Raw genomic sequence first — 11669 nt, 5'->3', positions numbered from 1 at the left:
TATCCCAACGATCTTCTGCTATGGGTACAACGGCTGGCAGCAATTTCCTTACCTCATCTGAATCTGACCCGAAAGATGCAAGATTTCTCGTTCCCTTTGTCCATTCTGATGCAATTACAATAATTGAATGGGATCGGGTGGCAAGCTCCAGTGCCCGACTGCCAAACAAGTTTAAGCTGAAAATTGGCAAAATTGATAAAACTCTGACAGTCCACACACACACACAGGCTGAGTGGTTTGGCTGTGTGTGGCTACAGGGCAGAACGGCATTTGTCCATTGGCAATGACACGGGGTCTGTCATTCCAGTCTGTCTGATTGGGGTCAGAGAGCTGAGCATAGTAGACCAGACCAGACCAGACCAGAATTCGATCCGACTGCATACATGGGCTTATAAATTTTATAATGCTCGCATGACATTTGACATGCATATTGTCACGACAATTGGCCCATGGAGCCCGGTGTATGGTGCCTGGTGCCTGCTGCCTGCAGGTTGGAACCTGGGCAGAACCTGGACTGGGCGGAGCTGCAGCCTGCAGCCATGGACCCAACTTAATCACACTGATGGCAGTTTTATGCGATATGCTCAGACATAAACAGTTTAATAATACAAGTACAAACGAGCGGCAATTTTATATTCTGATGTGGAAGGTGGAGAGGAAGTCGGGGGCCCGGAGGATGACATGCTCGAACTCCAAAATTGATAGCTTGCCATCGCCATCGACATCGGCCTCCTCGATTACCTTGTCGGCAATCTGCTGGTGCTCCTCCGGACTGAGCTCGTTCCTGGTCATTGTCGTCAGGCAGGACATGAGGTCGGCATGCCCAATGAAGCCGTCCTGATCGAAATCTGCAAAGTTATGCCAGACATATGAGTACGTTTACACACATGATGTGAGTGGGTGAATGGGTGAAAGGGTGGCTCATTGGGCATTGGGTGGGAGGATGTCTTACAAAACTTGACATGTTCTTGCACAAAAGTCAAGTGATGTGTGCCAAACGAAGTTTGCTGTGCAACCTCCTACGTAGCCCCAGCCCCCCACATATTCGTATAGGTAATCGCTTGCTGCACGTTTCAATTTGTGTCAATCTAATAATGCACATAGAAATAAAGTGCAGGAGTGCAGTACACACTCTCTCTCTACCTATCCGGACTACCTTGAGTTCTGAAAGTTTACCCAAAAAGTGTTTCATGCACTCGACCTGAAAGACTCTTTGGACATATTCGATTGGTTCGTCCCTGCCTCTTCTTCTCTGTGGATTTTCGCCCATTAATTTCGAGTGCCAAGTGCACAATCAATTTGCACAAGGTTTTGCTCCTACTTTTATGGAGGCATTTTTGAGATTCTAATTTAAATTTCAATTAAAATGCTTATTAGAATTTATTGCTGTCCTTGAACCTTGGCCCTGCACCAAGGACTGGCGACAACAACTGTATGCGTACTGTTGTTGCCTGGCACGGCGCCACAAATTACAGTGCCGCGAGTGCGGGCCATGCGTTCCATGTAAATGCCAGAGACACAAAGGCACACACTACAACACCAACAACAACAATGAACACGCTCTGCGGAAATGCATAAACAAAGGCGAAAAATGCTGCCCAACACCAGAAGAGCCCCTCCTCTCCTTTCCACACCCACAGCCGCATCGCAGAAGTAGGAAGGGAGGAGATGGAGTTGCAGCTGGAGCTGGGGCTGGAGCTGGGGCTGGAGCTGAGGCATGGCTTGAGCTGCACCACAACCAAATTGCCCGAAAAGAGGAGGCCAACACTTACCATAAATTTTGAAAGCGTAGAAAACTTTAATGTCTCTCGGCGCCTGCTCGCTGAAGACAGAGAGAGCGTCCAGAAAGTCCTCAAACGACAGATTGCCCTGGCCATCGCGTGAGAAGGCCTCGCCTGGAAAATGGAAGATTGGTTAGGCGTGGAGCGTGCTCCGCTTATGCATGCTTTGGTCCTTTGTTACTCACAGATGCGACGGCGAAAGGGATTCTCACGCAACTCGGGCATCTTCTCAATGCACTCGCAGGGAACCTTGACACTCGAGGCCTGACCCTCAGTCATTTGGCGGGGCACCAAATCCGGGCGTAGCTCACGAAACCGTTTGTGGACGCTGTAACAGACGAAGTGTGAGTGGAAGGGTGCACGGTATTTTGGGTTGGATGCGATGGCAGGCTTTGTGTCCATGAGTCTGTTCTCTGTGCGTGTATATCATCCTTTTTTTTGTGTGTTGTTCTTGAACAATAGGATGCTGCCAACAATGGCAGGCGGTGCTTTGTGTGGGTCATGTGAAATAAAATAGTTCAAGCTTATTATGAAGACACAAATGGCCTACCGCAGGATCTCCTTGCGCGTGAAGAACGTGCAATCCTTGCCGAACAAATGGGAGGAGAAAGGCAATGAATGTAAAATAGAATTAAGGTCGTTCCCTTTCAAAACAGTACATCTGATGGATTGCCCACCTGGTAGTCATCCAATTGCTGCTCGGTGAATGTCACAACTTTGTTGCCCATCGCTCTTGTCCACGCCGATGCCGTTTGTGCAGACGTCGACGGCCAAACTGGTAAGTCCCGAGTGCAGAAACCGACTGACACTGGCCCATGGCGGGGGCCAGCGCCAACTTCCTCCTAAACCATAAGTTTGCATAGCTCCGGTGGCCCCGCTCTGGACACATCCTGCGGCGCCTTTCCAGCTTATGGCGCCCGCATTCGCATGGAAATTAATTAAGGAGTGTTCACGGCGTGGCATTCCATTTTCGTACCCTGTTCTCGAAGCTCTAAAAGGGTATATTGAATTCCGAAAATGTATGTCGCAGGCTTGCAGCACGATTACTACCCGACTACCAAATACTGTCACAATCAGATCATTTATACGGACTACCATTGTCTGAATGCCAATAAGTAGGATTCCGCCATATTCAACTCATTCATTCATGCAAGTATTCAGCGACTGCAGGATAAATCTTAATAACGGGTATCTAATTGTTGAACTCCTCGGCTATTGCGATGTTACTTAATTCCACATGTTCCCGTACAACCATCCTGGCACCGCCCTCATTCTCACCACGGTTAGTGCCACTGGCAGGGCGCCGTGCCGTGTATCCTGTGGTTTGTTTGCCGCTGCTGCCTTTTTCGCTGTCAAGCTGCGGTGAAAACCGTTGTTAGAGGTGCGGCCCCGGCCCGGCCCAAGCCCAGATCCTGGCGAGAGCTTCGAAAAAGAGCACGGAAAGCAGCGGAAAAAAAGGACTAAATTGATGTAGCACGGCAAACTGTAGCACAGTTATGTGCGCTCGACAGTCAATGCGTGCGGCTTTTAGTTGTGAGCAAACTTTATTAATTAATTTAATGCTCGGCAGCACTTTTCAATTTCACATGTCTGCTCTATGAATTTATGAAAGTGACTATCGGGCTTCGGATCCAAATCCAGCACAGAGAGCTTCGTTAGAAAGTGATGACCCAGCAGGGAGACGAGCCACGGCTGCAGCAGTTCAGCTCTAAGGCTACGCGAGCTGCGGCAAAAGGATTGGGAATTGTATTACGATTACCAGAAACCGCTCCACTGTGCGGATGATACTTACTCCTGGTCAGCGCCTCCATCCGACTCGCAGTCGATTTTCACTTCCTGGAACGTCAACATAATCGAGCAGTCCAAGGCCGTGGCTCCCAGCAAGTACGCCTGCTCCGGCTGGAGTTCATCGGTGCCCGGCAGGGCCAGCAGTCCTCTGAGCGCGTCATACGTGGGCCGCGAGTGCCGGGCGTAGTTGGCTCGCCACATATAATCGAAGTGGTGCTGCAAATGCCAAGAAACGTTACCTTCCGCTAAGCCACTTGGCTGCCACTTGCTCCACGGGCCATTTAGCCGCCTTTTCGAGTCCACTTCAGTACGGGCCTCGCCTGCCGCCCCTCTTGCCTGTCAAATGGCAAAAGCCATGAGAAAAAGCCAACTGAGACTCCGGTTATCTGCCATGGTCGGCTATGAAAATAAACAAGAGGCGGGGCAGACAGTCAGCGGCAACCGTACTGCGGGGACTGAGGGGGCACTGAACGGGGACCGAGCGGGGGCTAGCTTACCTTTACCAGCAATTGCAAATTCAAAATTTTTTGCAACACACAATTTTTTGGTAAGCGAAATATTTCCGCTTTGTTGATTTGTTCTTCACGTTGATTCTCATTTTCATTCTGATTCTGGTTCTCATTCCGACTTGTACTCGGGGTTGGCTGTGTTTCCGCTTCCGTTTTTGTTTCCGTTTGAGTTGCCACTGCCAACACATTGCCGCACTGTTGTTGGCTTACTGCTCCTGCAGTTGTTTCCACTTCTATTTGGGTTGGCTGTGTGTACCTTTGGGTCGTTGGTTTTTCAGCAGCTGCTCTTGTCCTCCTGGAGGATTGACCAGCATTGACAGAGTCAGCATGCCACTTCTCGGCATCGGCATCCTCCGCCCTGGCAACATTAGCGGCGCCAATTCCAGCAGCTACAACAGCTCCAGCTTTTGTCTCCATTTCCCCAATTGAAACGCGACTCTGGCTTTGACTCTGGCTGCCACTGCGGTCCCGGTCGCAGCTATGCGCTGCACTCACCCCACCGCTGTATTCCCTGAGCAGGCAGGCTACCAGCAAATGTTTTATAAGCACCATAATTTCACTGGAGAATTTCAGAGATTTTATGGCGATGGCAATGGCGATGGCGATGGCGTTCGTGTTGGCGTTGCCATTGGTACAATTTTGTTTGTTTGAATTTTCAATGCGCATTCCCGTTCCCATTTTGTGTGGTCGTTGTCAACGTTGTGCCAAAAGGTGTTGAGACGACGCAGCCACAGAGAACGGCAGGAAGATAGAAGTTTGGGGAATAAGTGAGAAAAAGCTGGGAGGCTAGGCTAGTCGGGGGAATGAGAATGCAACCAGGAGTAGGGCAACGGCAATTTCGGCATTTGGCACTCGAGAATTTGTGTTTGGCTTTTGCTTTCTGCATTATTTATTGAATATTTGCGAATTCGCCGAATTTTGGAAGACTTTTCTTCTCTGGCTAGCTCTTGTTATGGAAATTAATGTCAACGGGCAGGGAATAAGCCAAAGAGAATGTAATTATATGAAAAGATAAAATATTTTTCAAGAAGATATGCTGCGTCGAAATGAATGGAAATTTGAAAGGATAATCCGAGGAAAGCCACCAAAGGAGACCTATCTTTGCAATTCGAGCAGACTTTTATTTTATGAGTGTTAAATGTGACCTTTGACTTGTCGGCGTATAGGAACACGTACATTTCTTCTGCCTGTCATGCGAGAGTTGTCATTCTCTCTGCCCATCAATTTCCCTTGGCATTCTCATCACTCAGGATGGGGCTGACTTACCCGGGAAAGACACGCGAGTGCAATTCATCGAAGGAAATCGAATTCGCGTGATCGCCATAAATTAAATTGCCGTCCTGAAACACACGTAAATTATTTTGCGGGCAGGCGAGAAGTGCATGCAGGGCATCAAGCATACGACTGGGTACGCTAAAAAGAATATGGAGGAAAAACAATGAAAACAGATCACAGCATGAAAAGCCGTTTATCCGCGTACGGTGCGAATCATAACTCTAAGGATTCAAGAGTAAGTCTTGCTAAAGCATATTTGTTTCGACTATAAGCCAGTAATTCATCAAATATGTACGTCACGAATCGAGCTCACACTTGAGTCAACATTTGCATTAATTCATGAATAGACGATTTTATTAGTTTAAGCATTTTGTTAGTTGATTTATGGACTATGAAGGGATATTGAATGGGAGTCTTGATTTATCTATGCGGTTATCCGAAATAAATCAAATCGAATATACTAGTACGTAAAATGCTATCCAATCTAAGATGAATGTTTAATTTAACTGTGGTAGCACTTTCGTATTTATTTACTCTTTAGAAGGAACTGTGGTTTCACGAGTTGCCACTATAGTTGCGGCACGCACCGGCCTGTTCATATGCATAATACTATTAAAACTTATGCATGCATGTATGTACATATGGGATATATAAAAGATGCTGGCAGACAAAAGAGGAGCAAAAGGAACGGCAACAATTTTCGTGGGGCCATAAAGGAGGTTGCAATGGTGGATGGTAAAGCTTTCGCTATAGAAATGGAAGGGGAGGTGTGGAAAGTGGCAAGTGGGAAGCGGAGGCGTAGCAGGCGGTAAACCGGAATGAAAGCGCAAGCAAATTGAATTTTGTGCACGGATGCACGCATGACTTGAAACAGCGGGCCGCAAATAAACGAATGAGGGGAGCGGAGACTGGTTTCGGATTGGGATTGCAGTTTAAGTGGACCAGACCTGGCTCAGGCCAGGACGAGGCCGAGGTCAGTCAGGGTCCTGGCATATAATAAAGGAAAAAGAATACAGAGCACACAAAAAGTGAACTTGGTGGAGCAGACAGGAAGGAGCAGGCACTAGCCGAAAGTGTTGGAATTATGAAGCACGACAGGACACGCAAATGGAGCAGATGGAAATTTATGACTCAATGTTCGTGCCAAAGAAGCGGCTGTTCCCTGCTCCTGGGTCCCTGCTTCCCACAGGAGATTCGATGACATACCCGGAGAATAACTCTAGAGGACAGTAGTCGCCCAATCGTGTGATTTTCCCGTTGCGTAGCTGTCGGAAAGAATCGATTGAAAAACTAAGGGCGTCTCTCCTATCTCCACTTCCGATGACTCACCTTTAAAAGCTGCATGCCACAATAGCGACACCTGCACTTGCCTTGGGTCGCCTTCTCAACTCCTACTGCCTCCTGATCCTTCTCGCCCCTGCTCCTCTTTGGCATTGTCTCTGCTCCGGCTGGCATTAAATCAAATAAATCGTTGACATCACTTGCCAACTGGTGCCAGCCTTGTTTGGGTTTTATTTCGATGGCATATGTATCGCCCAGACGATGGACACCTCTTGTTCCTGCCCTTGCCGTTGCTGTTGGTCCTGCTCCGGTTCCTGCTGCTCCTGTGCCATCTCCTGTTGTGCCCTTTGCCTGCAAAATTATATTGCTTGGCTTATTTGCTCTTTTTTGCTGCCCTCTGGTGCTGCTCCGGCAGTAAATGGAGTAAAAGGGAAGTAGCCCGTGCCCGTGCCCGTGCCCGTGCCCGTGCCCGTTCCGTCATGTACAGCCATGAAATATTATGCCTGCCGTGTACCGCCAACTTTTGCCCCGGCGTTGATGCCATTTTGACTTGAAAATGCAACGACAAGCGCAGCTCGAGCCCAACAAAAAAAGGTAGACAAGTTAAGGACGAGCCTTGAGACTATACGATATCCGGTACTCAGATTCAGAAGATATATTCAAGGTATGGTCAAGATACATTCGATGGGTAATATTCACGTTATATACAAAATTTCAGATGAAAAAGACTCGTGGATTCTTGATCTGCTTAGGCATCATAGCAGTCCTTAAATGTCCACACGATCGAAGCGTTTGCTAAGGAATACAGACGGACTGAGATGGATCCAATGTGAGGATAACCGATTCTTGTAGCCTGTTACATCCATTCACACGAATGCAGTACACTCCCTGGGATGCACGAGTACAGGGTATATAAACTTCATGAATAAGTGGGAATGGGCAGGGAATGGGCAGGGAATGGGGCTATAGGTAGGACGATGGGTCAGGTTATCGCCGCTCCTGGAGTTGTTGTAGCTGTTCTTAATGTTGTTGTTGGCATTGTGACATAAAACAAAAGTTGTTGCGCTGATTGTATGATGAGTTATGGAGCCGTGGGGCCGGGCACGGAATGGAGTAAAGGACAGTGGAGTGGAGGGGCGTAGAATGGAATGAAGTGTTGTGTAGTACAGGTGGCAGATGGGATATTCTCGGTTCTCGGTTCACAGCTTGAAATTGAAAATTAACATTTAAAGCCGCAATTAAGAGGTTTTTTTATTCGGGCTCCTTGGTTTTTTTCTGGCTCGTGGCTCATGGGTGATCCGGATCCACCGCTCTGTAGTACGCCAACAATATGGCGTTAGTTATGGCCACACGTTATATGTATATGCAGTTTTCTATTTTTTTCCTCCTGGTTCGCTGGTTGTTTGTTTCCTTTGCTTGCAATTTTATTTCGGTCAATGCTTTGGCACCAAAGCCATAAATTCATTATGGACCGACCAGCGGAGAAAGCAAAAGCTCACAAATAGCCAACAAAAAAAAATGGAGAAAGCTCAAAAAAAAAGGAAATAGATCGACCGGCCGAATACCCTCAAAGACAGTAAAAAAGCTCCGGGCTTATGGTTGAGCACTCAATCGGATATGGGGAACGAGTCAACGGAGCTACCCTTCTCGGTCCGCTTTTTGGGGGTGCAGAGCATCATAAAACTTGCAGCTATGGCGGCACTTTCAAAGCAATTTTTCCGTCTTTTATAACCGCACAGCCCCAAACCGAATCGAATCGAAACGAAACAGCTAGTGGCATTGGCAGTGGACATCCTGGACATTCCGGCAAGGTTCTCGGCCAGCAACAGAAACAGCAACACCAATGGCAAGTAACACCAACAAAGTGTTTACACTGTTGCCCACTTTAATTCAAAACAAAGAACCGTTGATTTATGTGCCTTGGCCAGGGTCCACGGCATGGCCGATGGTTTAGTAACTGAAAGTGGGCTCTGGCTCGGGCATGGTCGGGATACCTAGGCACAAAGGCAAACGTAACCGCAACGGCAGCGGCGGTAGCAGCGGCGGGTGTGGCGGCAGCTAACGTGTCCTGCACATATGGCCAAAAATGCCAATATTGTCCTTGTACAAAATACACAATTTATTTGGACAGCAGCAACACGGGACTGGGCTGGGCTCCATCTCCATGTCCGCCTCCGTCCAAACAGCGGAACAGCAGCATCAGCATCAGGGAGCAGCTACGATGGCAACTCACCTGTAAATTGCCAAGTAAAACGTCGAGCGTGGCAGGCAATTGGGTCACATCTGGCAGGAGCAGCCCGAATGGTCCGACAAATTCCTTATCCAGACGCGCAACTGCAACGAAAAAGATGAAAAAAATGGATAAAGCGAAAGATGAAGGCAAGCGGCGGCTGAATGAATGTAAAGTGCAAGCGCCAGCATCCGACTAAAGCTCCGGTTACGGCGATTATTGATATATAGACGCCGCTGGGTTAGACTGCCTCGTGCCTCCATCGCCACTGCCGCTGCTGCTGCTGCTGCCGCCGTCTACTTCGGCGGATGATAAATTGTTGGCTAGTGCAGCGTGCAACGTGTAGCCTGTTGCTAGCTGCTAGGCATAAGCCCAATTTTGATATATGGCCACGACTATTGGGCCAGCACACACTCACTGACGGCCTCTACTAATCAGTCCCCAGAGATGGCAAACGAAACTGGAGCAAAGGAGCATCCATCTGTGTGTGTGTGTGTGTGCATCGTAAACGTCAGTGAAAGGGACTGGTCGGGTCTGGTTCGGTCCGGTCTGGTCTGGTCTGGTCTGGTAGGGGACAGAACGGAGCACTAAACTGTTCGTTTATGATTGATTGCAGTGGCTCTAAAAGGCTTTGGACAGCGGCCAGGACGAAAGCAGGGACAGCGACAAAGGCCAATGCGATGCACTGCAGCGAAAGCTGATCAAATACAAAATTGTTGCCACAATGAGCAAACACCAGCAGACACACACACAGAGAACAGTGGATACTCTTTAAGTATTCTAAGCTTTAAGCTTCTAAAATGACATTATAATAAGGGCAATATACAAACGTAGATGCTATATTTCCAAATAAATTAGAGTTTCCTGTAGAATTGACATCTTATAGGGTGGAAACGACTTTTAGTTGGCCCCGTGCTAGAGACCATGCTATAATCACTCTCCGATACCATTTCTCTCGCAACTTTCTTAGTTCCATTTATCACGACTTGCCTGTAAAAGTACTCACCCGGTCTGTGGGCGCGTATGTGCTCGTTTATCCAGAATCTATCGTCTTCCTTTGGTATGGCAACAATATCCGCTCCGCAGACAAACTCATTTCCTAATAGACGGCACATTATCCCGATATAAGCCATAAAATCCGGCATTGTCAAGTCGCCAGCTGAAAGAGCGTCGAGGAGGAGCCCGAGAGAACACAAGAGAAATGTGGATAAATGAAATAAACACATTTGATGCAATGGCCAAAAGATGCACAATAGATAGAGAGATTCCCGGAGAGATGGGCAGATGGAAGGAGTGAAAGGGAAGATCCAGCCAAGCGGGCAATACCCAAAGCACAATACACAAATTGGCTGGCTAGAAGGCCCTAGGAGATGGAGCAGCAGCTTGCCTTGGTGTTTGAAGTTGCACGCAACCATTTCCTGTCCAACAAAAAATGAAATGTGAGAGTAGCGTGGAGCCAACAATAAAAAGTATTCTTACATACTATACATACGAACCTTTTACGGTTGATGCCCGGGCTCGGGCTCCAGCAGTTGGATCGGACTGCTCTTCCGGCCGCACAATCTCTTCCGTCTCCTCTGCCCCCTCCGCCTGCTTCTGCTGCTGCTGCTGCGGCGGCGGCTGCTGTCTGCTGGATATCATTTTTGGCAAACGTAAAACTTTTTTAAATTGCGGCAAGGCAAGCACCAAATTTGCATTACCCTCCGCCCGATAGATCAACTCAATTTGGCGCAGTTCCATCTCCGCGGGCAGGTCCAGCAGGGCGTTCAGAGTCTTAGCTGACTGATGCCAGTGCATGGCGGGTGCCTGGGCTGTTGGGGCAGCAGAAGGGGCGGCTGGCACAGCTGTCATGGCTTATGCGCGGGTGTTTCTGGTTCGTTGGCGTTGTCCAAATGCAACCGGCGCCCTCTTCTTCCTCGGTCTGTGGCGCCCCAGTGTTGATGATTGCCGATTGTGGCTTGTTGTGGTTGAGTTCTGCGGCTTTTCCACTGCTTTAGTTGTTGTGGCTGTGGCTGTGACTGTGGCTTTGACTCTAGCTGTAGCTGTGACTGTTGTGTTTGTCCTTTGGGGCACATTTATTGACCGCCGCGATAAGATGCAGCAGCCAAGAAGTCGTCGCCGGCTTAAAACAGAAGAGCCACAACCATTGAATTGGCCCCTAAGCGGTTTATTTCAGCTCTGGTTGTTATTCCATAGGCAGTCATTTGTGGTTAGCCTTCCGCAGGCAAAGATTAGCCGATTAATCTGATCAAATTATGGATATGTCTGAGGTAAAGGGACCATTTCGGAACTCCTTGTTGCTTCTAGGTCCACTTCTCACACTATAAATTAAGCCAAATATACATATGTACATATGTACGTCTTTAGAATTCTATAAAAACGCGCCACTCACTTTTTCGTGGCTTCAGCTGATGGAAGACTCACCCGCACCTGTCTTTAGCAGACACAGTCAATGGTATTCGAGTGAAATCAGACTTCGATCTCCAGCTGTCGGCCTTAGTTAGGTTGTTTTTTGTTTAATGTTTATTCAATAAAAATAGCGCAAATTTCGAAAAGAGACAAGGGACGAACAGCTGTGGACAGTGTGATCGCGGATTTATCGTCTGACCCTCAGAAATATACCGAAACATACCGCCTCATCTTAAAAATATACCGTAAATATACTGACGAATTCAAGTTCTATTTTACATATTCCGATTTTCATCTTCCGTCGAATATTACTAGCTATATAAAAGATTTAGCCATGCCCACATAACTTTATAAGAGTGATGAATCAATTTCCTACTTGATTGGCTTAATTTAAAT

General features: G+C 47.8%; 2 protein-coding genes across 6 annotated transcripts; both read right to left on the bottom strand.

The window, feature by feature from the left end:
- Positions 1-626: 626 nt before the first annotated feature.
- On the bottom strand, positions 627-3107 carry LOC6593081 (calcium and integrin-binding family member 2). Its single transcript, XM_002017858.2, has 5 exons — positions 2459-3107; positions 2332-2366; positions 1967-2109; positions 1773-1895; positions 627-848 (listed from the first exon to the last, which is right to left on the bottom strand). The coding sequence occupies exons 1-5, from the start codon at positions 2507-2509 to the stop codon at positions 631-633; spliced, it is 570 nt and encodes a 189-aa protein (XP_002017894.2). The 5' UTR covers positions 2510-3107; the 3' UTR covers positions 627-630.
- Positions 3108-3307: 200 nt separating this feature from the next.
- LOC6593083 (inositol-pentakisphosphate 2-kinase) lies at positions 3308-11511 on the bottom strand. 5 transcript variants are annotated; one of them, XM_026986625.1, is made up of 10 exons: positions 11257-11511; positions 10361-11185; positions 9871-10023; positions 8868-8968; positions 6683-6985; positions 6560-6618; positions 5345-5491; positions 4067-4637; positions 3574-3785; positions 3308-3504 (listed from the first exon to the last, which is right to left on the bottom strand). In XM_026986625.1, exons 2-10 carry the CDS (start codon positions 10713-10715, stop codon positions 3333-3335), a joined length of 2073 nt encoding a protein of 690 aa, XP_026842426.1. In that variant the 5' UTR covers positions 10716-11185; positions 11257-11511; the 3' UTR covers positions 3308-3332. The 5 variants fall into 5 exon arrangements, with proteins under 5 accessions (XP_026842426.1, XP_002017896.2, XP_026842427.1 ...); XM_002017860.2 differs by having other exon boundaries at positions 11289-11511; XM_026986626.1 differs by having other exon boundaries at positions 11295-11511.
- Positions 11512-11669: the final 158 nt, after the last annotated feature.

This window comes from Drosophila persimilis, unplaced genomic scaffold, assembly GCF_003286085.1.
Source record: "Drosophila persimilis strain 14011-0111.01,24,50 unplaced genomic scaffold, DperRS2 tig00000002-arrow-pilon, whole genome shotgun sequence".
Classification (NCBI taxonomy): domain Eukaryota; kingdom Metazoa; phylum Arthropoda; class Insecta; order Diptera; family Drosophilidae; genus Drosophila; species Drosophila persimilis.
This window is presented reverse-complemented; position numbering and strand designations above follow the sequence as displayed.

Excerpts from the sequence above, each read along its gene's own strand:
- LOC6593081 (XM_002017858.2), bottom strand. The coding sequence starts at position 2,509 with ATGGGCAACAAAGTTGTGACATTCACCGAGCAGCAATTGGATGACTAC. Across the intron at positions 2,110-2,331 it reads ACGCGCAAGGAGATCCTGCG|CGTCCACAAACGGTTTCGTG; the intron begins GTAGGCCATTTG and ends CGTCTGTTACAG. Across the intron at positions 849-1,772 it reads CTACGCTTTCAAAATTTATG|ATTTCGATCAGGACGGCTTC; the intron begins GTAAGTGTTGGC and ends ATAACTTTGCAG.
- LOC6593083 (XM_026986625.1), bottom strand. The coding sequence starts at position 10,715 with ATGACAGCTGTGCCAGCCGCCCCTTCTGCTGCCCCAACAGCCCAGGCA. Across the intron at positions 10,024-10,360 it reads CCGGGCATCAACCGTAAAAG|CTGGCGACTTGACAATGCCG; the intron begins GTTCGTATGTAT and ends ACGCTCTTTCAG. Across the intron at positions 8,969-9,870 it reads CATACGCGCCCACAGACCGG|TTGCGCGTCTGGATAAGGAA; the intron begins GTGAGTACTTTT and ends TTTTCGTTGCAG.